The 26,716-nt window shown below is 41.1% G+C and overlaps 1 protein-coding gene across 3 annotated transcripts in view; it reads left to right on the top strand.

Moving 5' to 3' along the window:
- Positions 1-21,811, top strand: part of FAM114A1 (family with sequence similarity 114 member A1) — a 31,572-nt gene extending 9,761 nt beyond the window's left edge. For 2 of the 3 annotated variants that reach the window (XM_088658713.1, XM_088658708.1), the window contains exons 4-14: positions 2,322-2,430; positions 2,580-2,689; positions 5,332-5,466; positions 7,296-7,448; positions 8,799-8,922; positions 9,822-9,907; positions 10,625-10,801; positions 11,451-11,590; positions 12,892-12,964; positions 18,021-18,074; positions 20,136-21,811. In XM_088658713.1, the coding sequence (XP_088514839.1) occupies positions 2,322-2,430; positions 2,580-2,689; positions 5,332-5,466; positions 7,296-7,448; positions 8,799-8,922; positions 9,822-9,907; positions 10,625-10,801; positions 11,451-11,590; positions 12,892-12,964; positions 18,021-18,074; positions 20,136-20,237 (1,263 nt within the window). In that variant the 3' untranslated portion in view covers positions 20,238-21,811. The remainder of the gene's footprint in view (positions 1-2,321; positions 2,431-2,579; positions 2,690-5,331; positions 5,467-7,295; positions 7,449-8,798; positions 8,923-9,821; positions 9,908-10,624; positions 10,802-11,450; positions 11,591-12,891; positions 12,965-18,020; positions 18,075-20,135) is intronic. The other variant, XM_088658715.1, reaches the window with a different exon arrangement.
- Positions 21,812-26,716: the final 4,905 nt, after the last annotated feature.

Raw genomic sequence — 26,716 nt, forward strand, 5'->3', positions numbered from 1 at the left:
TGCCTAAGGCCACCTTGTGAGTTCTTTTTAGAGAGCAGTTTTGAACTGTGGGCCTCTGCCTCCACAGTTTAATTACTTAGGCACTCCATCAGCCCTCAAGAGCTGTCCCACTAGTCGTCATGAAGCATGACATTATACTAGCACATAGGAAAACTGCAGATCTCATAAATTCTGCAACACAGACATTTAGGATTGCTGTGTGAGGCAAGCATCGTCTTTTAAACATAGAAACCTGAAGCACTGGGTTGCTCTGCTGGTGATCTAATGTACTTGTCATCTAAATATTTGGTCTTCAACTGGTGAATCATGACCCATTAGAGGGTTGCAACCTAGTCTAAGGTGGATTGAATAGTCTGCTAACCAGCAGCATAGCAATTGCCATCTAGGTGTGCTGTAGCTTAAGATGGACCATGGAGGTGCTATGGTAAGATTTTTAAAAAGTTTTACTCTCCTTTATAAATTAGTAACATAGCTACCAAAATAAATACTTAGAAAAATCTTTAAATTGCTTTGTTTGATTGGGAGAAGCAAGACAGAAGAGGCACTTTCAGTCACATTCTTGTGAGCAGACCAAAAATGCTTGCCTGCTGGGTATCATGGTTTCAGTGCATAACACCCAGCCCCATTGTAGATTATAAAGTGCTCAGCAACTTTCTGGTGCCAGTGTAACACAATGGCAATACTCCCATAGTACCCATGCAAATTAGACATTGTCAGTTCCTAGCTACAAGGATACTATTATTATGATGGAACTAATCCATACTTCCTCCAGCACATGAAGCATCCCTTGGTCCAGTTTAGGAGAACAGCAAGTGACCCATGATAGCCACAATTTTCAGAGCGTCCCTCTGACAATGGTTCAGATGTCTTCACAGTTAAAACACAACCAGCTGCAGTTTGCAAACCTTTATTAAGCATCCTTGCTGAGGCTTCTATATTCCTCCAAATGTTCTGATTGGCTGCTCTGCACAGACATCTGGGATTCTCCATTAATGCCAGTGGGAGTTTTTAAAAGTATTTTGCTGGCAGAATGTGGCACTATGATTCGATGTGGGACCAAGTGAGCATAGTATCTGAGCTAAAGCCCTGCCCAGCATAGTGTAAAGCAAATTGGTAAACATGTTTATTTCAAGCAGTCAGCAAGATAAAATTCTGCTTCTAAACTGACTTCTCAGTTGGGCTCCTTTGAGTCATCATCCCCCCGCACCACCCCAATATATGTTTTTGCCCTTAGGTGCGATTTCTCAGCAGTTCTGTTTTGTAATGTTGCAATATCTTATGTCATGGAATGATGTTTGGTGGATAGTTATTATTGAATTCATTGGTACATCTCATGAGTATTTTCGCTAGTGATCGCAAAATCTTGAAGCATTACCGGAACCTTTCTTCTCATCCATATTCCTAGCCCTTTATTGCATCTTGTTCTAATTGGATTTTGCTGAAGCGTAAAAATATAAATAGTTTGTTCCAAGCCAATAACAATCTATTTTACCACCATGGCAGTTCCTCATAAAATGCTTACTTATATTTTGATTTATAAACTCCACTCAATTAACCACATCTTGTTGATAGCAATAAAGGGAGTGAACTAGCGAAGTCAAACTTAACTCTCTTCAGTTAAAGACAATGAAGTGGGCAACACAATCCCATGTGTATTTACTCAGTTTACTTGCAAGTAAGTATTCTTAAATTTGCTTGAAAAGTGTTGAAATTTGGATGGATTGTGCCCCCAAGAAATCGTAGCATTGATTTATGTTCTTCTAGCTATATGTATGACTGGCCAAACAGGAATAATTCTATAACAGCATAACAACAACAACAGCAGCAGCATTACCAACAAAACATTAAAACCACAATAAAGCACCAACCGTTAAAAACTTCTCTGAACAGGGCTGCCTTCGCTGGTCTTCTAAAAGTCAACTAGTTGTTTCTCTGTTTGATATCTGATAGGAGAGTATTCCACAGGGCGGGTGCCACCACTGAGATGCCCCTCTGCTTGGTTCCCTGTAGTTTCACAGCTCGCAGTGAGGGAACCGTCAGAAGACCATCGGGGCTGGACCTCAGTGTCCAGGCTGAATGATGGAGGTGGAGATGCTTCCAAGGCCATTAGGGCTACAGAGGTCAACAGCAACACTTTTTATTTTGCTTAGAAATGTACTGGAAGCCACTGTAGATCCTTTAGGGCTGGTTTTATATGGTCCCAGCATCAATCTATGCTAAAATGTTAGCCTTTTATTTACTTTAGTTAAAATTCTCCTTTTAACTGAGTTATTTAGCTCATTTCACAGAACTGTTGTATATGAAATAATTGTGTCATTGCAGGCCACGGGCTAACAGCAGTTAAGGAAAAAGCAGCCACTCTCAGAATTCATGTCCCGGGAACGTCAGAAGATGTACATCCTACAGACCTAGCAGAAAGCTCCATCCCAGGTGATAAACATATCTTGCATTGCCTTGGCAAAATATTCTTAATATGAATCCGATACTACGGTATTGTTTTAACCCAGTACAAATATGAAGTTTGGGGTCACATACCGGCATTATTTTCATTTGGCCTTTCTTCTTCTTCTTTCTTGAAGACATGGACGAGACCACACAGAACAGCTCTTCAGATAACACACCTTTGCCTTCATCTCCTTCTGCATCACGTGGAATGTTTTCAACCATCAGTAGTGCCGTACAGAACACCGTAAGCAATTCTAGTTACAAAAAGAAGGGAAAGGGGTGTACTCATTAAAGAAAGGGGTGTATGTGAAAATTTCAGTTAAGGAAGACCAAGAAATCACACCACTGAAAAAGTATGATCTATACAATATATTTTTCAAAGTGATCCAGTATTTTAAAATTCTGCCCAAAAGAGTTACCTGCAAAACTCACAATTGAATGTTTTTCAGTATATGTTTTAGAGATAATTATTTTGGTTTGGATTGCCTCTTTGGCAAATACAGTGGTACCTCGGGTTAGAAACACCTTGGGTTACAAACACTTCGGGTTACAGAGTCCGCTAACCTGGTTACCTGGAAGTAGTACCTCGGGTTAAGAACTTTACCTCAGGATGAGAACAGAAATTGCGCACCGTCGACAGCAGCGGGAGGCCCCATTAGCTAAAGTAGTACCTCAGGTTAAGAACAGTTTCAGGTTAAGAACGGACCCCTGGAACAAATTAAGTTCGTAACCAGAGGTACCACTGTATAGGATTGTAGCTGATTCTAGTCCTACTCAGATGAGATCTGTTGTAATGAACAGCCATAGCTAGATTAGGTCCATTAATTACTCTGAGTAGATCTTAGCTGGATCCAACTATAATTTATTTATTTGTTATAAGCTGCTCCATAATTGCACCTCGCATGTGTACTCCTATGGTATAACCCTAGCAAAACATTAAGCTACTGTAATTTGCATTGTATTTGGTTTCAATACTGAAATCTTTCCTGCTCTGCATCCAGAGTTCGGGTATTTGGAGGGAAATACTTTGATTCTACCATAGACAGGTACCCTACTGTGGAATGATGATGCTGAACAATGTTCTATGTGTCAAGAGTTCAGAATATGATCTGCTTATTATTCCTTGGTCATCTTCCAATTATGCCACCCGGTCTCTCTCTTTAAAAAATATACTGCGATGGAGAAGGAAAGATCTGAAGTAGAACTTGTTTATATCCAAAAGAGGTGATACCATTTCAATGTAAGACAGCTTTTCCCATAAGGGTCTGTAGCATGATGAGTGAGAACCTGGTAGAAAATTTTAAGTTTCTGGAAACCTGACATACTATAATGGCATGAATGATTGTCGTACCCTAATGGAAATCCAATCTATTCCAAGTATCTCTTAATATCTTCAGGAATGGAATGGTCAGTCCAATACTTCATTCCTCACTACCCAAAAGTGTTGTGTACAGCCTTGAGAATCTGCGTGCCTAGAAATAGACTCTTCCTGCTTTTTTATTTTTAAAAATGTAACACCATGGGTTTTATTGGATATGCCAACTTCAAAGCAAAATAAAATAAAATCCTGCTGGCAGTTCTCTCTCCACCCCCCCTTGTGGGACACATCAAGCTCCCTAATCTACCCTGCGGACAACTTTGGAGTTTCATATCCAAAGCCGAAAGCAGCTGGACTCAGCCTGATCTGAGTTTCTTATCCAAAGTAGCAGATGCTAGAGCTTTGTTTTGAGTTACTGTGTGTTATAAATGCTTCAGAGATTCATAAACTCCCAAACCATATTGATAGCAATAGAAGCTGTCAAATCTGTGAATAATGCAGATGTTTCTATAACACCTTGTCAGGCTATATGTATGCAAGGCATGGGATTGATCATCTCAGCTTCAAACAAAGACAGCCTTAGGGCAGTGCAAGCAATTTATTATACAAAGTCTGCTTGCTTGCAGAATTGGCCAAACAAAGGCTGGCTCTGTGTGAACAGACCAAACGCTTAGTGCTGCCAATCCATCAAAATCAAAGATGGCATCCGTTGCCTCGTCCCTATCAAGTGTTATGGATTTATTTATTTATTTATTTATTTATTTATTTATTTATTTGCTTTGGAGATACCTTGCAGAATCTTGTGTGATCCACTGAATATTATTTAAAGATGGAAATTTGAATGCCTATATTTACTCCCCACTGCTTTCCCTAACACATTTTGCCTTCAGGGAATTTCTTTCCACATCATGTTTTCTGCCATGGAGCCTCACCACATCCTGGCAGAGGATTCTCAGGAAGGGGGAAAGGTTCTGTTCAAGTGAAACATTAGTCAGGTCTGATGGGTCTCACTATTGTCTCACGTGAGCTGAGATGGCACCCAATAAAATGGACAAAGCTCCCCTGTGCATTGCAAGAGATGATCAGTCATGGAAAGCATGCTGTCTTTCAAATAAGTTTATTTTCCATTACTGTTCTTCTCACTGAAGAACAAAAGAGCACTTTGACAAGCCGCTGCCTAAAACAAAAATGATATTAATAATTTTTAATGCCTGTGTTAGTGCTCCCTTGTTCTATTTTATTCCATAGAATGCTTTTCTTTTAATTAACTTAATGTGTTTAACCATGGTACTTTTTCACCTGGAATCCATATTCAATATGAGAGGTGACTAATGAAGTCATAAATCCTGCAATTTGCAAGGGGAGAAAAAGCAGAGGGTTGAGCAGTTATGAGCTGCAGATTCAGTGTTCCTATATAGCTTTATAGCTACATACTTTAAAAGTGTTTGGAACACAAAGCAAACTTATTTAGCAGCAAAAGCCGTTAAAATTAATGGGATTTGCTTACTTACATATAATTGTGTTTAAGGTGTCCATAAATAAGATTATTTCTTCTCTGTTTCGTGCAGGGCAAGAGCGTCTTAACTGGTGGCCTTGATGCTTTGGAGTTCATTGGCAAGAAAACTATGAACGTCCTTGCAGAAAGTGATCCTGGATTTAAAAAAACCAAAACATTGATGGAACGAACTGTTTCCTTATCCCAGGTAAAATAACTCAATTTTGATAATAATGCAGTGTTAGAAAGTGGCGTAACAATTACGACGACTGTATAAATGACTGTGATTTTGATTTTTAGAGGAAGGCTCTTGGAGTTTCGAAGAGCCACATAAAAACAAAGAATTGTAGAGTTGGAAGGGACCCTATCGGTGATCTAGTCCAACCCCCGCAATGCAGGAATCTCAACTAAAGCACCCATGACAGATGACCAGCCAACCTCTGCTTAAAAACGTCCAGAGGATAACCACTTATTCACCATCAGTATGAATGAGTGAGGGTTGCTTAATAGACTATCTTCTACGTGGCAAATTTTCACACAAGTTTCTCTTAGGGGGTTTGACTAGACGATCCTCAGGGTCCCTTCCAGCTCTACAATTCTATGATTCCATGGAGGTCAGCTAAACTATTGTTCATAAATTACGCAACAAGCCAGTGCAGCTACCTTTAAACTCTTAAGAAAAAAGAAACCTCCCATTTCAGGGGAGGGGGAATCTGCACTGGTTCTGTTGCCCTACCGGTATTTACACCTGTATATTTATGCATCGCCTAGAAGCTTTGGCTTGGGGCAACTAACAAATGTAATAAATAATACCTACCAAAGTATGCCAGGCAGGAATTCACCCAGAACAGTGTGCTCATGTTGAACACGCCATGTTTTCTTCATCATGCTGTCATCCAGCTTTGCTTTTATCTGAACCCCTCTCCCCCAGCAATAGCTCACTGTGTGGAAGCAAGGGGTTGCAATATGAAACTTGTAATATATATTACTATATGTCACATTTGAAGTTTGCACTTTTCACACCAGTGAAAGTGATAGGTGTCTCCTGTGATATCCAAAACTGACGTGGAAACCCACTATATGTTTTCAGGAGTTTGCATGTGATACACAGTTTCATGTCTTACTTCCTCAGTGGCATTAATTTGCTGTGTTCTTTGGTGAAGCATCTTTTTCAAGAACGACCATACAGCATGTTATAATCATGGTTCATTTAGTAATTCATGGTAGATTTGTTGCTTTGTTGCTGTTTTTTTAACTGTTTATTTGTGTTCTTATCTCATATTTTTATTTTGTGATATGCCCTTAAACCTTTTGAATAAATCTAATAAATAAAAATGAAATAAATAAATATTTGATTTGCATCCCTTTAAAATATGATTTTTTTTCAATGTCAAAATAGTTTTTTTAGCTATTCTAATAATGTTTCGTCATAAAATCAAGAGCTAACTAACTGCTGAAATAAACAGTTTTTCATTTGGAGGGTACCTGCTGCTGCTCCAAATCAATGTTACAAAATATGATCAAAGAATTTAGTTCCAAAGTGAAAACTTACTTCTGATGATGCAGTTGTGTATTATACTGAGAATGGGCTACAAAGAGAAACAGTGTAGTAAGCAGCTGTTAAGTTAGGGCAAGGGTTGGATTTTTTGTTCTCCAAAGTCAACTGTCCCAAGCAGACAGACCCTTAAAAAAAAAAGAACAAATACCAAAATCCACTAGAGAGACAGCTAGAATAATATCCAGTATAACTACCAGAAAGCAAAATCACAGACAAGAAAAGTGCAAGCCCCTTAAAAAAAAAAGCAACAAGAAGAAGCAAGCTATAATCACCACTAATTGCAAAACTCGTACAGAGAATACTGTTTAAAATGTTTTATTAGACCTGTTGTAATACAATGCAGCATTTTACCTCTGCTGGTAAGATCTAACTCCAATTTTTATTCTTATTGCCCAGAGAAGTTGGGACGGAAGGTGATAAAATTCGTCAAATCTGCCATGCAACCAATTAACCAGCAGCTATGATCTATATTTCCACAGCTGTTGCGAGAAGCCAAAGAGAAAGAGAAGCAAAGGCTGGCCCAGCAAGTGACATTTGAAAGGACGGCACATTATGGGCTGCTGTTTGATGAGTTTCAGGGTCTGTCTCATCTGGAAGCTCTAGAAATTCTGTCTAATGAAAGTGAAGCCAAGGTACTGTATATTGTACCAGTATATTGTCAATAAAGTATATTGACTTTATAAATCAAGATAACAGGAATGCTTTCTGGGACATATTTCTCAAGAATATCTCCCAGTAAGATTGAAACCCTATCTCTAGCAAGCTCCTTAGGAGCAACAGTTTGCACTTATTTATGTAGTCATTTGAATTTATACCCTGTCCTGGCCTGCTGGCTCAGAGTGCCTTACAATATTTGAAATTTCTACACCATCTCTGGTACATTGTGCCCCACAGCCACCAACACTGCATTCCCCCTATATTTCTAACAGCTTGTGCTTATTGCTTTCAATAAATAAGTAAAACATTTCTGGATGTAGATGTATGCAGCTTGTAGGCTTTTGCAGATATAGATACATATAAGTACAAAGTATCTCTATTGCTCTAAATAAGTTCAGCAATTCAAGACACTGGACCAGTAACACTGACTGGCTAACTGACTAACAGACAGATAGAATATCTGCAGACTACTGAGCTGAAATGCGTTAATTACAGATATAGTCAGGGCACTGAGCCGTGTTACCATAGTAACTGGTTTGGCGAACCTTGTACCTGTGATTAGCTCATCCATAGGTTAATTTACGCTCATGAAGGAAATTAACTCCTTCTCATGTTCCATTACTCCAGCACTATGCTACGTAATGCTACAGTCGGTATCACGTTGCCATTGAAGACAGTCCCACAGTGTTGTATTAGTACAGCAGTTTAGGTTGGCCAATGGTATGGATGATGTAGACGCAGTTGGATGTATGGTACAAATTGTTTTTCAGCACAGAATAGGGCTGACAGGTGCAACAGGACACAGCACTTTACCTATGCAGTAGATTAAAGTGTCTTCTCCATCAATGCAGTTTCAGAGAACAACCAGAAGGAACGAAACATCGTACTGCTGCTAAAGCTAAGGAAATGTGGCTCTATACATTTTGTGGTTAGGAGGCAGCTGGTGAACTATTTGTACACAGTTCTGAACTCCAGATCTGTTCCAGAGGGCTCTCCAACAATCCATAGCAGAACTTGAGGGGCATTCAGGAAGCTGATAGGAAGCAGAATCCTTTCCACAAGCTCTGCCTGTTCCACTGACAGACAGACACCATTGGATTTCACCCAGTGATTGTAAGCTGTATAGTCACTGAAAGAGTCTTGCTTCATTTTTCTTGCACATTATGTGCTGCAGATACACTGAAATGCTCAGGCCTCTCTCTCTCTCTCTCTCTCTCTCTCTCTCTCTCTCTCTCTCTCTCTCTCTCTCTCTCTCTGTGTGTGTGTGTGTGTGTGTGTGTGTGTATTCATTCATTCATTCATTCATTCATTCATTCTTCTTTTAGATACAATCATATTTAACATCCCTTGAAGGAGAGGAATTGGAAAAAACAAAAGATGCTTTAATTGCTATTAAAGCAATCTTTCTTCCAGAAGAGTCAGAAAATGAAGACAACGAAGGAAAGAAAGGTAGCTGCAGAATTTTCAGTGCAGCACATGTGTGATAGAGGAATCTACATGTTTAATTAAGAACAAATCAGTTATGAAAGACCTAATCCTCAAAGTGATGTTTCTGAAAAACCTTCCCACTGAAGATACTGGTGTCCAAGTCAATGTTTGTTTGTTTGTTTGTTTGTTTGTTTGTTTCATAAAATCATATACCACCTAATTGTTAAAAAAGACACTCAGAAGGGATAAAACATTATCATAAAGAATATATGCGACACAAAATCAAAGAGACCTACACATGCATACCTTAGTAGAAGACTGTACCCACTGTTAGCAGTCTCTAGGGTTAGGAATAGCAAAACTAGGAATTATAGATCAGATCAGCAGCAACTCACTGATGGGTTAGATCTAGGCACATTCTGATGTTGCCCAACCCCCATGTCAGGCGTGAGGCAGTGCTTCTTAACTGGCAAGTGTTCCCTTCATTTGCTACTGAGAAGTCATCTCAAGGGCTTTCACATCATCTTGGGGGCCTTGGGGCAACCATTTATTCCCCAGTGCGAGCAGCACCTGACAGTTAAGAAGCCAATGCCTCATGCTTATAGCTGGGTTGGTGCCACTCTCTCTATATAAAGCTATATCAGAAATGTTGTAAGACAGGAAAATAGAAAACTGGTAACCAATCTATTACTTACGACAAGAACTGAAATTGCTTCCAAGTGGAAACTACATCTATTGAAGAATGGCTTAGAAGGTAGAATAATGTGATGAGGGAACTTACTTATTTGCTAAGATTTAAGGAAGAGAGAAATAAGAAATGCCTTTATAAAAAAAATAGGATTCATGTTTTTTGGGAACAGAATATAACTATCAAAATATTTCAAGGGTTGTTTTTTCTTGTTTCCGTTTTACTTTTGCAGCAGATGAGGGAGATGAATTTGTGACCATGCTTACAGAATTGCTCTTTGAATTACATGTAGCTGCCACTCCTGACAAACTTAACAAGGTGGGTGACTTTGTTTGCCTTTGGGGGGGAAAGGATTCTGCCCTTCTTCACCAACTCAATGCAAAAGTTGGGAGCATACTGGTTTAAAATAGCTAGTGTAGCACACTAGGAGGCAGAGTAGTAGTGCAACTGCAACTTTGGTAAAGTGGTGGCTGTAAGCAGAGAGAGTTGTAATGAAGAATTACTGTATGAGTTAAAAAAGAGGTTCTCTGCCTGCACTGTAATTAATATGTCCACATATTGTTCACATCTAGAAAATAGGATTTCTTAGAAAAAGAGATGGTATTAATTGCACATATCAAGTTTGTGAATCCTTATAGACTGTTTCTTCAAAATGTGACATCAAGCTGCTAATGTTTGAGGCCCAAAAAGTCTATGTCAAGAAAACCCAAAATCTTTATTCAAAATTAGGGAGGTCATAATGAGGGGTGAAATTGGGCAAGAATGGTGAGATGTGTGGGGATGTGAAAGACGTTCAAAACAGTGAAGGAAGGAAAATAGCCACTAGCATTGTTCTGCGAATGCTTGCACAAACACTTGCAGAAATATTCATGCACTGCTAAAACAGTGGATACCGTAGGAGTTTTCATGGCCAGTGAAAAAAATCAGGCAGCCTCTTTCATACAGTACTCAAAATATGTCATTCTAATGTTTTTCATATTGAAAGAGCAAATCATTCTTCATGCTAAATTCTCTTTTGTTCTGATTCTTTTGCAGGCTAGAAAGAAAGCTTATGATTACCTGGAAGAAGCTAGACTCCCCGAATCTATAGAAAAAATGGAAGAGAACAGAGAAGAGAAAACGAAAGTAGATGAAGCAAACCAAGAAGGTGAAGAAAAGCCTCAAACAGGTGAATCTGGAGACACAGAAGAAACAAAGAACAAAACTGTAGAGGTGAGAGATCAGATTTCAGTTTGTCTGCCTATCATCGTATTTTGTTATTACACATAAGTAACCATAGTACTGACTTGAGCTGATTAAGTTGTATCTGTGTGATATGTAGTTTGACTATTTCCAGGAATGAAAACTATCTCTGTCCCATCTGAATATGATTTCAAATCAGCTGGGTCACATCCATCATATTCAGCTTGAAATACTACATGCCTATTATGGACTTAAATAAGTTGGATTAAAATACATTTTCCACAAATCAGCAAGGAAGATCCATGCACATAGCAGACTTAATGCACATACAGATAAGAGTCTGGTGTGCATCCTGTGCACATTCACATTGCAAGGCACATGCAGATCCGTTTGAAATGTGCCTTCCATATGTTTTGGACTACAACTCCTACAAGCTGTGCTGACTGGGATCAATGGAATGGTAGTCCAAAACTTCTGGAGGGCACCAGGTTGAGGAAGGCTGCACCAAACAGTGGTAGTTGGACCTTTCTAAAATGCATACACATGGAAATCCTGAGAACCAAGGTAGGGCCTGACTTCCTTTTTCCTGTGGTATTTCCCACCCCTACCTTCTCTCCGCCTCCTTTTCTTCATTGAACAATGCAATTCATCATACTGAGCCTTTTGTTTTTCTTTCCAGGAAATTTATATGTTGTCTATTGAAAGCCTTGCCGAGGTAACAGCCCGTTGTATTGAACAACTCCACAAATTAGCAGAATTAATCCTTCACGGGCAAGAAGTTGAGAAGCCTGCCTTGGATCAAGCAAAAGTTCTGACAAAGTGAATATATTGTCATTCTCATTCTTTCAATGGTTGTGCAGTGCTTATTGAATGCTTCTCCTTGCAGAAGATGACATTCGATAGTGCTTTGTCTTTCTGCTGCAATAATACTTCCACTACTGTATCATCAATGGAGGAGTTTTGCAGGTGCTGCAGATAGCAAATCCTATTTTAAACACATTTCTGATGGTGCAGCACGTCTCTGAATCACGTACCCAAGTCCTTGAATCAGCCAAGCTTACTTTGGTTTGATGTCAGGAATTCAGTCAATCAAGTGTTTGTTAGAAAGTAATAACTAGTAGAAAGTACAAAAACTATAAAATACAAAATCACATCATGAAATGAATCAATAGTTAATTATTAACACTGACAATCTAGAAACTAACAATCATATCAGGACAGAGATGTGGCAACATTCAGCTGTTTTTGCCACCTGTTTGGTAATAGATTTATTAATCTCATCAAGGAAGATACTCAAAAGAGTATCTTTAGATTGACCAGGAAACCTAATAGAATCCTAGGAACTGAAATTGCTTAGATGCTCAAAATTCTGTTAAGAGGCTCTTCTAACCTCCTTCAAAGAGTTTCGCTTTTCAATGTACTGGATGGTTAAGTCCAGTCAAAGGTGACTATGGGGTGACGGAATACAGAGCACACGAAAATGCTGTTTACATTTCCGCCGCAGTAGTATCTATCTACTTGCATTGTCATAGCAGTATGAGAATGCCCCTAGAATGCCTTCTTACATAAGCTGCCATACATTTCAAATCTAAGAACAAAGGAAACTGCCTTGTGCCAAGTTAGACCATTGCTGGGTGTGTGTTTTCAGCTAAGTGTTGTCTAGAGCAGTGTTTCCCAAACTTGGGTCTCCAGCTGTTTTTGGACTACTGTTTCCATCATCCATGACCACTGGTCTTGCTAGCTAGGGGTGATGGGAGTTGTAGTCCAAAAACAGCTGGAGACCCAAGTTTGGAAAACCCTGGTCTAGAGTGACTGGCAATGGATCACCAGAGTTTTAGATGGGTGTTTCCCAGTCCTATCTGGAGAATGCAGGGATTGCATCTGGAAATTTCAAGACTTTTAGACTCAATATAACATTTCTCCTACTGCATAAATTAGGTTGCTGTTGCCACTATTGTTTCAGTAGCAATAAACATGTTTATGTTGGTATGCCCTTGACAGTACAATATTCTTATAGAGATGTAACATGGTGCTTATATTGATTACAGCAGTAGCAGTTAATTCATCTGTGCTGTAGTGAAATAAATGTATTAATGATATTTCCTTTGTTTCTTTAACAGTTTAACAAGTACAATGTGTAATGAAGTTTCTTCCCTGTCGAAAAATTTTGCTGATTTCTTAACTTCAGTTGGGGTAAGTTATTATGCAGTTTTATTTATTTAAAAGTCTCTTTTTAATGTCTTGAAGTCTTATTCCTTGGCTGGGTGAGAGAACCAGAAAGTAGGCAAACAGAAATCCTATTTTCATTGATTATTTAATTTCACCACAGAGCCATAAGCATAAAAATGCTTGGAGATCTATTTTAACTATGTCCTCTACTATGTTTGCCCAAGTTCTAGATCTTCATTTTCTGTGGTCTCTAGGTGCTGGGCGCAAGCGAAGTGTGAATGAGCCCTAGATTGTGATAGATATTATGGGACAGGACAAGAAGGTGAGCCCAGGGAATGGATTGAAAAAAGAGCAGGTTCCTCTGGAACGGGGTGGGGGAGCCCTGAGAAATGCAAGCATCCAAGACTGCAACTAAAGATAGATTAAGTCTGGACTATCAACACGATTTCGAACATATTAGTGCTTGAAAGGGACTATCTCTCAAAAAGATGAAAAGCAAAGCAGGCAAACTTACATTTAAAAAATAGTAATTCCAGAGCAGAATTTCAACATGCTTCATTCTTGTTTGATGGTGGAATTTTAAACAAGACTCCTGTGAGCCATTTTCATCTCCCTTGCATCAGCAAGCATCTTTTCAGAGTTTCTTTTAAAATAACATAATTTAATCATATTGCTTTCACTTTGAATAATTTATGCTGGTGGCAAGTTACAGGAATTTGTCTATTTCTGCATTTTCTCAGCCTGTTTTATCATATTTCTCTGAGGCAGTCTTGATAAATATTTATATCAAACCCGAAAATCCAGCGTGAAATATTAATCTGATCCAACTTCAGAACTAGGCATCTTACATGACTTTTAGTTTTGACCTTGGCGCCTCTGCACTTCAACAGTTTCCCTCGATTTAATCATATAATTTAAAAGAGATTCAGCTCTGACTTGCTATGTGTTCATAGCAAACAAGTCCATATATAGCTATGCTACCGGACTGGAAGTTGGTGCTGAGCAGCAAAAGCTTTAGCCCTGGAAGTTGTGCAACTTCTTTCTGATGTGACAGTGCCTTCTAATGTGAAATTTCCTCTCTAGTAAGAGCGTATGTTTACTAGCCCTCTGAAAGACACCAAGTGATGCACATTTTACAGGTGATGCACATTTTTGTACTGAGATATCAGTATCTGAATTTTAATGTAAAGTGAGAAGAGATCCGCCTTGGTCACGTTGAAATTAATATCGTTTCCACATTCATAACCAGGCATACAGCTGGGACTGCAAAGGACAGGATGCCATCCCTCCTATTCCTCCTATACCAGAATATTACTTCAACACTGGCAATGGGGCAGCAGCATTTACTGCATCTGGGGGCAGAAGGCTGCCTTGGGGGGGGGAGTGGGCAGTTCACGTGGCAAATACTCCTCTGTTCTTCAACATCTCACCACCACTCCCTGACCGCCACCATCTACCGTGTTTCCCCTTTTTTAAGACACCGTCTTATAACTTTTTTTCCTCAAAAAAACACACGGTGGCTTATTTTCAGGGGGTGTCTTTTTTTTTAAGTGCTGGTACAACTGGGTCCCACTGGCTCAGGACACTCGGTGCTCTCTTCCGCGCACATTATAAACACCACACTCTAGCCTACTGTGCTATCCAGGTTTTGCTGTCAACCAGGCTGGCAGCAGCTCTCCAGAATTTCAAACTTGGGGGTACCTGGGGGTTAAACCTGGGATCCTTCTGCTCCCCGGGCTCTCTCACGCCGGCCGAGGAATGAGGAGGGAGGCCGTGACCCGTCCCGCTCTGAGATGCTTGTGAGGGAAGCGCGAGGGGGACGAGGCTTGGGCCCATGCCCCTGGCGCGCGCGCGCGGCTGAATGACGAGCCGAAGCGGAACCTTTTCTCTGTGGGGGGGGGAGACGCGCGCGCGCGCAAACACACACACACACACACACACACACACACACTGAGAGAGAGACACGCACAGGGAGAGAAAGAAAGAGACGCGCGCACACACACACACACACACAGAGACGCACGGGGGAGAGAGAGAAAGAGACGCGCGCACACACACACAGAGAGAGACGGACGCACGGGGGAGAGAAAGAAAGAGACGCGCACAAACACACACACAGAGAGAGATGGATGCACGGGGAGAGAAAGAAAGAGACGCGCACAAACACACACACAGAGAGAGACGGATGCACGGGGAGAGAAAGAAAGAGACGCGCACAAACACACACACAGAGAGAGACGGACGCACGGGGGAGAGAAAGAAAGAGACGCGCACAAACACACACACAGAGAGAGACGGATGCACGGGGAGAGAAAGAAAGAGACGCGCACAAACACACACACACAGAGACGCACGGGGGGGAGAGAGAGAGACGCGCGCGCGCACACACACACACACACACACACACACACAGACGGACGCACAGGGAGAGAAAGAAAGAGACACGCGCACACACAGAGAGCGTGCGGCTGCAGCACACACAGAGAGCGTGCGGCTGCAGCGCTCACGAAGCAGCGCTGCACTTAGGGGAAGATGGCCAGGGAGGGGGGCTGCGGGGTCAAGGCAATGCGTGAAAGGGAGGGATGGCGAGGAAGAAGTGGGGAGTGAAGTGATCGGGGCTTTAACATGCCCGCACGCGCAAAAGGGAGGCTCGGAATATGGAGATCGGTTCTGGCTGCTTCTCTTAAAGTGCCGCAAGTAACGAGCCTCTCTCTCTTTCCTCCTGCCGCTCGTGCCCTTGGTGCTTCGTGCGGCGCTGCTTCACGCTTTGTCAGCGCTGCAGCCGCCACCGCTTCTGGGCACCCACCCGACCCCACAGGCTTCCTCCTCCTGCCGCGGCCGGCATTGCAGGAGCTGGGTCCTGCTGGCTGGTGCTCCGTGCGGCACTGCTGCACGCTTTATTGGCACTAAAGCAGCCACCGCCGCTTCCGGGCACTGACCCGACCCGGCAGGCTTCCTCCTCCTGTCGCGGCCGGCATGCTGGGTCCTGCTAGCTGGTGCGGAAGTATGGCTTATTTTCGGGGTATGTCTTATAGCTCTCAAATGGTTAAAAACCCTGCCATGGCTTACTTTCTGACTACGTATTAAAAAAGGGGAAACACGGTACTACTTGAGGTGGCCACCGCACACTGCCCAATGGTAGGGAAGGCCCTGTATACAAGTGAGGCCAAAACTGTTGGCGGTGGTTGTTTACAGATGTGACCTCTTTTGCTGAACTAATTTTAAGTCACAGGTAGGTAGCCGTGTTGGTCTGGCGTAGTCGAAACAAAATTAAAAAAATCCTTCCAGTAGCACCTTAGAGACCAAGTTTGTCATTGGTATGAGCTTTCGTGTGCATGCACACGAAAGCTCATACCAATGACAAACTTAGTTGGTCTCTAAGGTGCTACTGGAAGAAAAAAATATTATTTAATTTTAAGTCAGATTGCAAGGCCAAGGAATAGCTGCAAGAGGACCATATAAACCAGCCATTATGTATATTTAGAGCAGATGAGGCTCCCCAGATTAATAGCATCTCCACACAACTGCTAAACAATGCAGTCATTTAATAACCACATTGTAACTCTGTCCTTGTCACTACAAGACAGCAGTTATTGAGAAACAATAAATATTTTTATTCATTATCACTATAGATCTCCTTCACAGTGTTTGCACTAACTATTGATTAAATAAATCAATATTGTTTAACAGGCAATCATTTCTTTATGTTTCAGGGGCTTGTATATGCTGAAATAAACGAGGGGATGGGTATTGGATTTTTTTAATTACTGACTTTGAAACAGTATTGTTTTTATTATTTCAGGGCTCCCCCCCATCTCTTTTTACAATCTCTTTGGGGCTGGCATTATTTTTAGTAATCATCATCATAACAGCAGCAGCAGCAGTAACAACAACAACAACAACAACAACAACAACAACAATATTTGCTTAACACTATTGCTGTGCATGGTGCTTTATAGAATAATGTTAAAAGGTAGATCTGAACCCTGAGGGGTTTAAAATCTGACTAGGGAAACAATAAATAAAGGGGGAAAGAACTGATGGGAATGTAAATGAGAAGAATATATGTTCCATTCACACATATTTAGCCTTAGTTTCAGTAGGGGATGAAAAATAAGACTTTATAATAATATTATAATAATAATTTTATTATTTATACCCCGCCCATCTGGCTGGGTTCCCCCAGCCACTCTGGGCGGCTTCCAACACATATAAAAACTTAATATAACATCAGACATTAAAAACTTCCTGATACAGGACTGCCTTAAGATGTCTTCTAAGAGTTGTGTAGTTCTTTATCTGCTTGACATCTGATAGGATGGCATTCCACAGGGTGTTCCATCATGAACAAGGTAGATTTGAAGGGAGGCAGATGTCACCAGGTAGGTGTTCTGGAAGACAGTGCCCAGCACAAGAAGTAGCAACGGATGAGGCCACATCTTTTGAAAGTAAGGACGAGGAACTTGTGCTGGATCTGGGAGAAACCATTTTAGAGATTCAAACAGTGGTGGGTCATGGTTTGGGGTAGCATGGGGTATGGATGAAGGGAAATGGAAGCGGTACTACCAGAGCTAATTCTACACTCATCTTGGTGTATTTTCATCACATCAACCTCCCTGCTGCTTTGCTTCTCTCCTTCCTGGTAAGCAGCAGCCACTCGGCTATCAGGAGGTCAGGTGAACACCATTGCCCCACTGCTGGATTTAAAAGAGGGAGACTACCAGCAGTGGCCAGAGAGGAAGAGTGGGAAAGAGATTGATGAAGCAATTTCTATCCACAACCTCACCATTGGAAAAATAAATACAGCTCACTTTCTGGGATCCAAAGAAAGTTGGTTGTGTTGAAGATCAGTTTAAAAAAATCTTTTTTAAAAAATCGTTCTTTCTGTATTTTTGCATCAATGAAAATGGTATTTTGTATTTGACACTGAACATGTGCATATTTTGTTAATACAGTAAGCCATCACCTTCGGAATCTCACTCTTCAAAACAAATGTATTAGTAAAGCAAAGAAATGTTTTATTACATTTTTCTTGATGTGTCCCTAGCATTAAACCTTGCCTGTGTTTTCATTTGAGCAGAGTGACAAAAAAGCCGAAGTCCTTAACCCAATGGTCAACAGCGTACTATTAGAGGTAAGTGTGCCACTATTTTACATAAGGAACCACTTTGCTGTCTTTTTCAAATGAAGCTAGCATACATTTATGTCCCTATGAAGAACCATAAAACGTAATGGTTATGTCACTGTAATTCCATGCCATTTCATAAACAGTGTCATTTGGGCTTTAATCACTCATCTGTGAGAGCTTAGCCATAACAGTCATGCTATGTTTTCTAGGAACATTTGTAAGATACAGGTGAAACGCTTCTTTCTACCTCTTATCATAATGCATTGGAAAGAGCTTGCTGGACAATTTACAGTTAGTTCAGTAAGGTAGCTTTGCTTTCCATTAAAAAAACAATGCCTAGAAATAGACTCTGAACCTGAATAAAATTTCTGCTGCTCATAAATCACTAAATATAATCTCTGAACTAAGATGAGTGCTGGAGGACATGCCATTCAGTTCAATGGAGCTTGCATAGGCAAGGTTCTCAGTAGGCTGCACCTATTTATTTATGTTAAAATTTATAAATCAATCTTCATCTAGAAATGAATTTCAGGGTGGTATGCAAAGGAATTTGAAATTCCATGTGAAACAATGATTGCACTGTAAGAGCCTTTTGCATTATTTTGCCTCTAGAAATCTATGGTCCCTGCAAATGTTGGTACTCTCAGAATTCAGACAGCAGATAACTGGCATTTCCATTGCCAGAAGTTCCAAACGGAGCCAAACTAATGCTTCCATTTTATATAACATGTATTCCCCTGGCTGTAATTCACTATTGGTTGTTGCTAGGAAATGGCCCTCAGCCGGCTACTATGTCAACTGCAGGAGTGTCTACAATGTAGGACATGTATCTGCAAATTCTTGGGTAGGATTGGCTAGTTTTCTTAAAGGTTTTTTTTTTATAGTAAGCAAGACAATCCTTTGTACCTACTTTCTGTGCCTGATCTTTTATTCCCCTTCTCTTCCCTCTTCCTCCCCTTTTTATGAAGATTACCCGCTCTGGGACCCCACAGCTAATTCTCCCCAGGCCTCCTCGCTGGCCCAAGTAGTATTAATTTAGCCAGATAGCCCTGGAGAGCATCTAATGTTTATTGGATGGGTTCCCCCAAATTGATTTTTGATTTTTATTTTTATTCATGCTTTCATACTGTATTTTATGCTGTTTTTATGTTGTGTCATAATTAAGTGTTTATATTTGTTGTTAGCTGCCCTGAGCCCAGTTTCTGAACCAGGAAGGGCGGAGTATAAATAAAAATATTATTATTATTATTATTATTATTATTATTATTATTATTATTATTATTTTGAAGGCTTTGTTATTTTGTCTGTCTGTGACTCAGGAATTTATTATTCAGCTGGGCAGCATTCCCAGTAACTAAGTGTTACTCAGAGTAGCCATACGGAAATTATTGAAACTTACTTTATCATGTTTATTAATTTCAGTAGATCAAGTCTGAGTAACAGTTAGTTCAGACATCCCCAAACTTTGGCCCTCCAGATGTTTTGGACTACAATTCCCATCTTCCCCAACCACTGGTCCTGTTAGCTAGGGATCATGGGAGTTGTAGGCCAAAACATCTGGAGGGCCACAGTTTGGGGGTGCCTGAGTTAGTTGAACAGCACCAACAGAATCCATGTGCAACCATGTGCGGTTGCTGTGGTGTACTGACTAGTAGCACAGGATTGTAACTCTCTTCAAAATGCCCCTGCTGGTGTGGGGTGGGGATTTCTATCACAGCTGTGGCACGGGGGGGGGGGATTAACCAGATTTACTTCTATGCCATTTCCCAAAAATGGACACAGGAGTGAGGAGTTGTGCCCACAAGTGTCCTCCTCCACAGATATTACTTGCTCTGGGAAAGGAATTTGGATTAGGACTGTGACATTGTGGAGAATAGATTTCCCATGTAGACATGTTTATAGCATCATCATATAATGTGTTTCCTGTGGCAATGCATAATGCATGTATCTCCCCCCCCCCAAAAAAAGCTGGAAGCAGGCTGCACTGATTTCAAGATAAGTGGGGTTGAAAGGCACCGCAATATGAAATACACTGCAATATTAACATACATTCTCTTTCCTCATTAGGGTTGTAACAGCACCACTTACATCCAAGATGCTTTCCAGTTATTGCTTCCAGTTCTCCAGATCTCTCATATCCAGAATGACTGTTCAAAAACACTACAGTGACCACTTTGCATTTAAAAGAACCATCGGTCTAATAATCTCTTGGTTGTGTTTACAGTTCAAAAATATGTCTGATGCCTTTAAAAGACACTAAATGCAGTTTTGCACATGCAGAATGAGTAACACTCTTGTATTTAGGTAAACCTATTTAAACATACAGTTTTATAAAGGGGGGGAACTCTCATATTCCTTGTATTAATTTAAGGTAAAACGTGTTTATTTCTGTTTTATTGGTTGAACTTCATTTTGGGATATTGCTTTCCTAACTTGCATCCCATTTTGAAACATTTGCACTGGCCTATTTGTCCAGGGTGCCAGAATGAAGTCTCCTGATCCAAAATCAGTGTAAAGAGCTGGGGCACAGTTTGTTACACTCCAAACTACAGTAAGTAGTCTAGGGATTCAGCAGTTAGTAGGGTAGCTGTTCTCTGCATGTGGAAATGTATGCATGAAGGTGAGGCAGCATCTCCTTATTTAAGTTCAACTGCCCTTTTTCCCATACCAATAGTTTCACGTAGCTTAAATGTAACAGACGTTTTCTTGCCGGAACAGAATCATGAATTAATGACAGTGCTTCTTTCATAGATACAAAGTCACAACCTCGTCATTTAGATTGCTGATTCATTCAGAGGCCAGCATGAATCAATGATAGCATCCATTCATGCTTGTATGACAACCATTGTGCAGAATGCATCATGAGATTGTCTGCACTTCCTTGTCTGGTCCAAGCTTTCTACTGCTGCTTCTCCCCAGTGGCAATTTCCAATATGTAAGTGCTTTTTAGAAAGGTTGCCATGCTAGCTTGTTGCTGCAAAAATGACAGTGGCACTGTAAAGATTGACAAATTTATTGTGGCATAAGCTTTAATGGACTATATACTACTTCATCAAATGTGTGAAGGTATACACATGGTTTTTAGATGAGAGAAAAGGTTGACAGTGGGGTCAAACAATAATGAAATGCAAAATGTGCTGTCTGAAAATTCAATTAAGGCATGAATGTGTGCAAAATAAGCACACTGACAATTCGCAATAGCAATAAGTGTTTGTGGCTGCCAAGCAGTGAAGTCCACCAATTTCCACGTGCTACTCTGCCATTACTATTGACTTCAGGGTCTTTGTGGAAAATTGTGATTTATCACTACTGTAGACACAGCAATAGTGTTTGCTGCCTCAAAGTGGAGTGCTGCTGTCATATGCCAAACCAGTGCATTATTTATGGTAGAGGTCCAGTCTCTGGTTTAGACGAGGCTATTCAGAAAACTAAACTTACGTGCAAGTATGGTGCCTTCCATTAAGGCCCAAGGGCAGATTGTTTGCTTGAGTCCTCACCTACCCAACTTATTGACAAATGTCATTTTCTCCCCTGGAAAATATGTGCATATAATTGTTTTCTAAAAATTGATATTTTACATCAGAAGCAGTATGTTAAGATTTTATGTTGCTAAAATTCACAGACCATTTTTTAAAAAAATTCTCTTGTGATGTATAGCGCTTATTGCGTCCTGCATATGGGATTCTCCTTTCATGTTTTATCAACTAATATAAGCATCAATAAAGCTAAAGACAATGTTTGCATCCAGTGACTAACTACATTCAGATTATTGTTAAAGTTGTATCTGCTTTCTTCTCTACTTTTTTGCCAGCAAATTATGATAAGAGATTATCAGAAGACATTTCTCTTGTAACATCGTGTTCTCTACAGAGAACAGATACAGCATTGTTGACTGTAATTAAAGACAACTTAGAAAATCCTCTTTCTCCCTCACAATTTGAAATGGGCAGGGCTAGTTAGATAAAGGCAGAAAGCTTCCAGATCCGTACTGTAAATTATCTTCAAGCCAGCAGCTTCAGATCCTTAACATTCCTTGGCAGTATCTAAGAAGTGAGATAATTTCTTTTAGCTTAGTAGACAGAAAAAATGGAAGGACTCACAAAAGCTTCTGCATACAATGATTTTTGGGGGAAGAATGGGCCAGCCTTGCCAGGAACCCAAATAAATTCACCACTTCGGTGTAAGCACAAAAGTACTTCTCCAGTTCTATCTGTCCCCGCTCCCATACTATCATATGTTTCCAAACTGAGTTTGCCTCTGCCATTAACTTCTAGTCACTTTTTTCATCTGAGAAACTAATTTGTGTCTCCATGCTGTTGGAACTTTCATCCAAATATGTGGCTTCAATACTCATTTCCTTTATGTCTTCAGTTTCTTGAAAGGCGATGAAGGAAGGAGAAGCATTTTTTCCCTGACATAGCAGGCACAGACAAATCTGTGAGGGATTTTTTGCCAGAGCGCTGGCCATAAAAGAAATTTCAAATATGTGTTGTCTTAACCAAAGAGTTTGCTTCTAACTTAACCACCAAATCCTCTATGGAATCATCAATGATATTATGTAATAACAGAAGATAATGTTTGTGTGATATCTTTTCTGCAGGACCATATGGTTTGTGACCAGCTTTTCAAGATGATCCTTGGTTTAGTAGTAGTATTTTTTTTAAGCCAGTGATTAATATTGGCTCAAAGTGTTTTCCATCTGTGAGTAGGCTTGACTATGGTTGGATAGATAGACTATTGTTATTAGCATTGTCTGCAGCTGCAACAATCATCTGAGAGGTTGTGGACTCTGCTTCCTTGGAGGTTTTTAAGCTGAGCTTGGATGGCCATCTGTCATGGATGCTTTAATTGAGATTCCTGCATTGAAGGGGGTTAGACAATATGACCCTAGGAGTCCCATCCAACTCTATGATTTGCTCATGCTGACATGATAAACTTACACTGAAGCTTCTTTGTGATCTCCACACACACACACCCATAGATCTATGGAGCTCCTTAGTGGGATTCAAGAGTCGGGGGAGAGAAAGTTTGTTTATAACCCATTTCTCAGCTGGAGTTGCTCTCAGTACAGCTTTCAAATTAGCAAAAATAATACATTATCTGCCCACATGCTTACAGCCTTAAAGGCCATGGCACAAAAGACAAAAGGTGCAAGGAGGGAAGAGGAAAGCAAGCTAAATTGGGTGCCAAATTCTTAATGTTGCAAGGTTCTAATAATGACGCAATTTGGGTGGAAATGGGCTGCTTGCAGTTCAAAAACGGGCCCTGGTAGTATCTGGGGAGCCAGCCTTCCTGGAAGTGGCCATTGCAGCCAAAAGTGGTTGACTTTGCAAGGTGGAACATTTGCCTTCAGGAGCCTAGCTGGAACTTGCTGGGTTCTTGCCATTCCCATCACAGCATGTAGAGTCATGGGTGCCCTGTTGATACCATCATGGCCAGCACAGATGATTCTGCAACTCTTACAGGGCAGATGGAAGAGCGGGCCTCTACTAGGGTATGGAGGGGCCCAGCCCAGCTGGTGAGATGTCAGTTCTATGTTGTCTGTTGCATCTAAAAACTCAACAACAATGCAGCAGTAGTAATATTAATGTGTCCGCTCCATGTGTGAATCTGGGGCAATTGCCACGTGCCTCCCCTTTAAAAGGCCCTGGTAGGGTTTTGCTACAATATTAGTCTTGTTAGCGATATGCTGGGAAAGAATCCTCTTTGGTTTCTATGAGCTCATTTGGCATGGAATACTCTTTGAGTTGAGTTAATCCACGGAGAGAACGACCAAGAGAAGTGACGGAAATAGATTGCTTTAATGGAGGTGAACTTTTAACTAAAGGTTGTGCAGGAATATGTTGTAAGCCTTGGGGGACATTTTATAGAGATGGTAGGAGAATCGTTTAAAACTGTAGATCGCTTATTTGAAACAGGGCTTCCTGCAGGTTTTTCTGAAAAGGCTTAAATTATGCATGTAATGGGCTACAGCTTTGTCCATCAGGAAAATGAGTAATACACTACTGAATGAAATGCAGAGCAAGCTGTCCCCATTTGATTCCTTAAGATGCATCTCTGATTACTCTTCATGCAGCTACTTGTGCTAGGCAGCATTTATGCACCAAAAATCAACTAGTTCATTTAAATGTAGTTTTCTCAGTGCATAGTTGTGTACAAAATAGCATAGTAACCCTATGAGGACAAATAGAAAAATGTGGAGAGGCCATGCATGGAGCAAGTGGAAGATGCCAGCTGAGGCAGGGGGTGAAAGAGATCCATACAAACCTGTGCATGGCAAAATGCAGAAAAATAAGCCACAGGGAAAAGAAACTCAGGATCCAATATAAGTCAAGAGGGCATTAACTAGTGCATCCGGATTCTTGCGGCTTCTAGGCAACTTCATCAGTTTCAGAAAGCTATTTGATAAGCCATACTTAGGTTCAGCATATGTGTAGCACAAATTTTGTAAAGAACCCAATGGAACTTACTTCTGAGTAGATATGTAGAGGGATTGTACTGCTCATTAGCTTTCCTCCCTTTCTTGATTGGTATAGTAAAACTCTTTTGTGCCAGCCATGCTATAGAATCACAGAGTTGGAAGGGTTCCCTGAGGATCATCTAGTCCAGCCCCCTGCAATGCAGGAATATGCAGCTGTCCTTTATGGGGATCGAACCTGCAACCTTGTCGTTATCAGCACCATGCTCTAACCCCCACAATTTATGGACAATGTTGAAAAGGAAATTCTTATTACGTATACAGTACTGGAGTCACCCACTGAAACGGGCGAGCTTTTTTTTTAACTCAACTGTGAAACCTAACATTTCCTTTTCCAGTTGTAATGAATGATATTGGCAACAGTCCTGTCTGCGGTTTTTCTTCTTTACTTCATGTTGTTTTCCAAGCAAGGCTTCAGTAACAACAGTGAATCTGAATGAACCTGAGCTCAATAAACCTATTTTATCATGAACGCAGCAAATTAGCTTTTCCTGCCTCCCAGGGGCTACAGAAACAAGCATGTGGCAGACCATACATAGAGGATAATGGCAAGTAGTAATGATGATTATGTTTCATCCAGTATCGGAGGCAGTACGTATGTTCTGAATCATTGCTATTTTTCTGGAAAAAAAGAGGTACCAGACCTCACCATGAACACCTCCCTTGTTCTCTTATAATGGCAATAGCGCCCACCTGAGAGGTGCCACAACTGAGTTCCAGTGATTTCCAGCTGGGGAAAAAAGTTCTGCCCTGAATACCAGTTGCTGGGGTCATGAGCACAAGAGTGCTGTTGTGCTCATGTCCTGCTTGCTGACGATTATTCATCCATCCAGCTGTTTTGAAGATTCATACTCTGACTTTCGATCAAGTCCATCCATACAAAAATAACCCAGCAGCTCAAGTCTTTGAGCCATTGGATGAGGCCAGAGTAGATTTCTTGGCAAATATCTCCTCAAAATTCCACCACTTCCTTCTCATGTTCTTATCCTGTTTATACTGGCTCGGCTTATCCTACTCTGAACATGGCCACAGTTCATCATCATTGTCAGGGATGGAGTGACTACTCTTGAGTAACATGCTTGTCTTTCAGACGTTTTTATTGGTGCACATTATTTACAGTGTAACGAACTACTGATTCCATGTCTACCCGCTCGAGTCAGATTCCTGCACTGCCCCCCTCCACGTTCTGGACCAACATAAAAGCCTCGGAACTGAGAAGCGCCTCCCTTTCCTCCTCCTCCTCAATTCCAGCATGGGGGGGGCGGGTCTTCTGTCTAACTCATTCCTGTCCTCTCTGTCCGCCTCCCTCTCTTCCTGCCTATGGAGTCGGGGCTCTTGGATGCTGCCAGAGCCCTGGCCCTCCCTCTCCGTTCCCTAACTCCCTCCATCAGACCTTTCGCTCTCGTGACTGCTGGGAGACGGACTGTTTCGGATGACAGGGGAGGGTTCTCTATAAGCCCTCCCCCTTACATCCATCATCATTAATAATAATAATAATAATAATTAAATGTATATACTGCCCTTAATTGTAATATCTCAAGGCGATTCACAGAACATGATCTCAGGTGATTCACAAAATATTCATTGGATGCCAGGACTGGACATCCACTCTCCCATAAGCTCTGAAGAGAGGAAAAGTGTAAAGAATTTCTCTCTGGAAATGAGGGTAGCAGTGGCTGATGTAGATGCTTTTCCTTTCCATTCGTGGGAGCAGGGCTTTTTTTCAGCCAGAACTCACCTGACCTCAGTTCTGGCACCTCTCACGTGGACACCACTGCCATTACAAGAGAGCAAGGGAGTTCCAGCCCCTCTTTTTCTAGATAAATAGCACTGCGTGGGAGTGGCTGTGGGTGACCATAGGTGCCATCTTCCAGGGGCTGAGAACCTTTCAGCCCCCAGAATAAAATATTTGAACCAGCAGAGCCCTCCCCCCAAGTTAATGCATACCCCACAAGCCGAGTACCTCTTGTTGCTCTCTGCTTAGAGCAGCCAAGAGGTTCTTTCTGCAAGGGTTGACAGCAGCAATAGAGCAGTGAATTTGTAGAGTGGAAGGGAAGGCTGAGAAGAGTTTGTGGTCCGTCCGTCCCCCATACACACTTTCTAGCTCTGCCTCCCTTACTAGAAAAGAGAAATGGAAGTGAAATCAGAGAAGTCAAGGAGTCCGGGCTGA

The sequence above is a fragment of the Zootoca vivipara genome, chromosome Z1 (assembly GCF_965207765.1).
Source record: "Zootoca vivipara chromosome Z1, rZooViv2.hap1.1, whole genome shotgun sequence".
NCBI classification, from domain to species: Eukaryota; Metazoa; Chordata; class Lepidosauria; order Squamata; family Lacertidae; genus Zootoca; species Zootoca vivipara.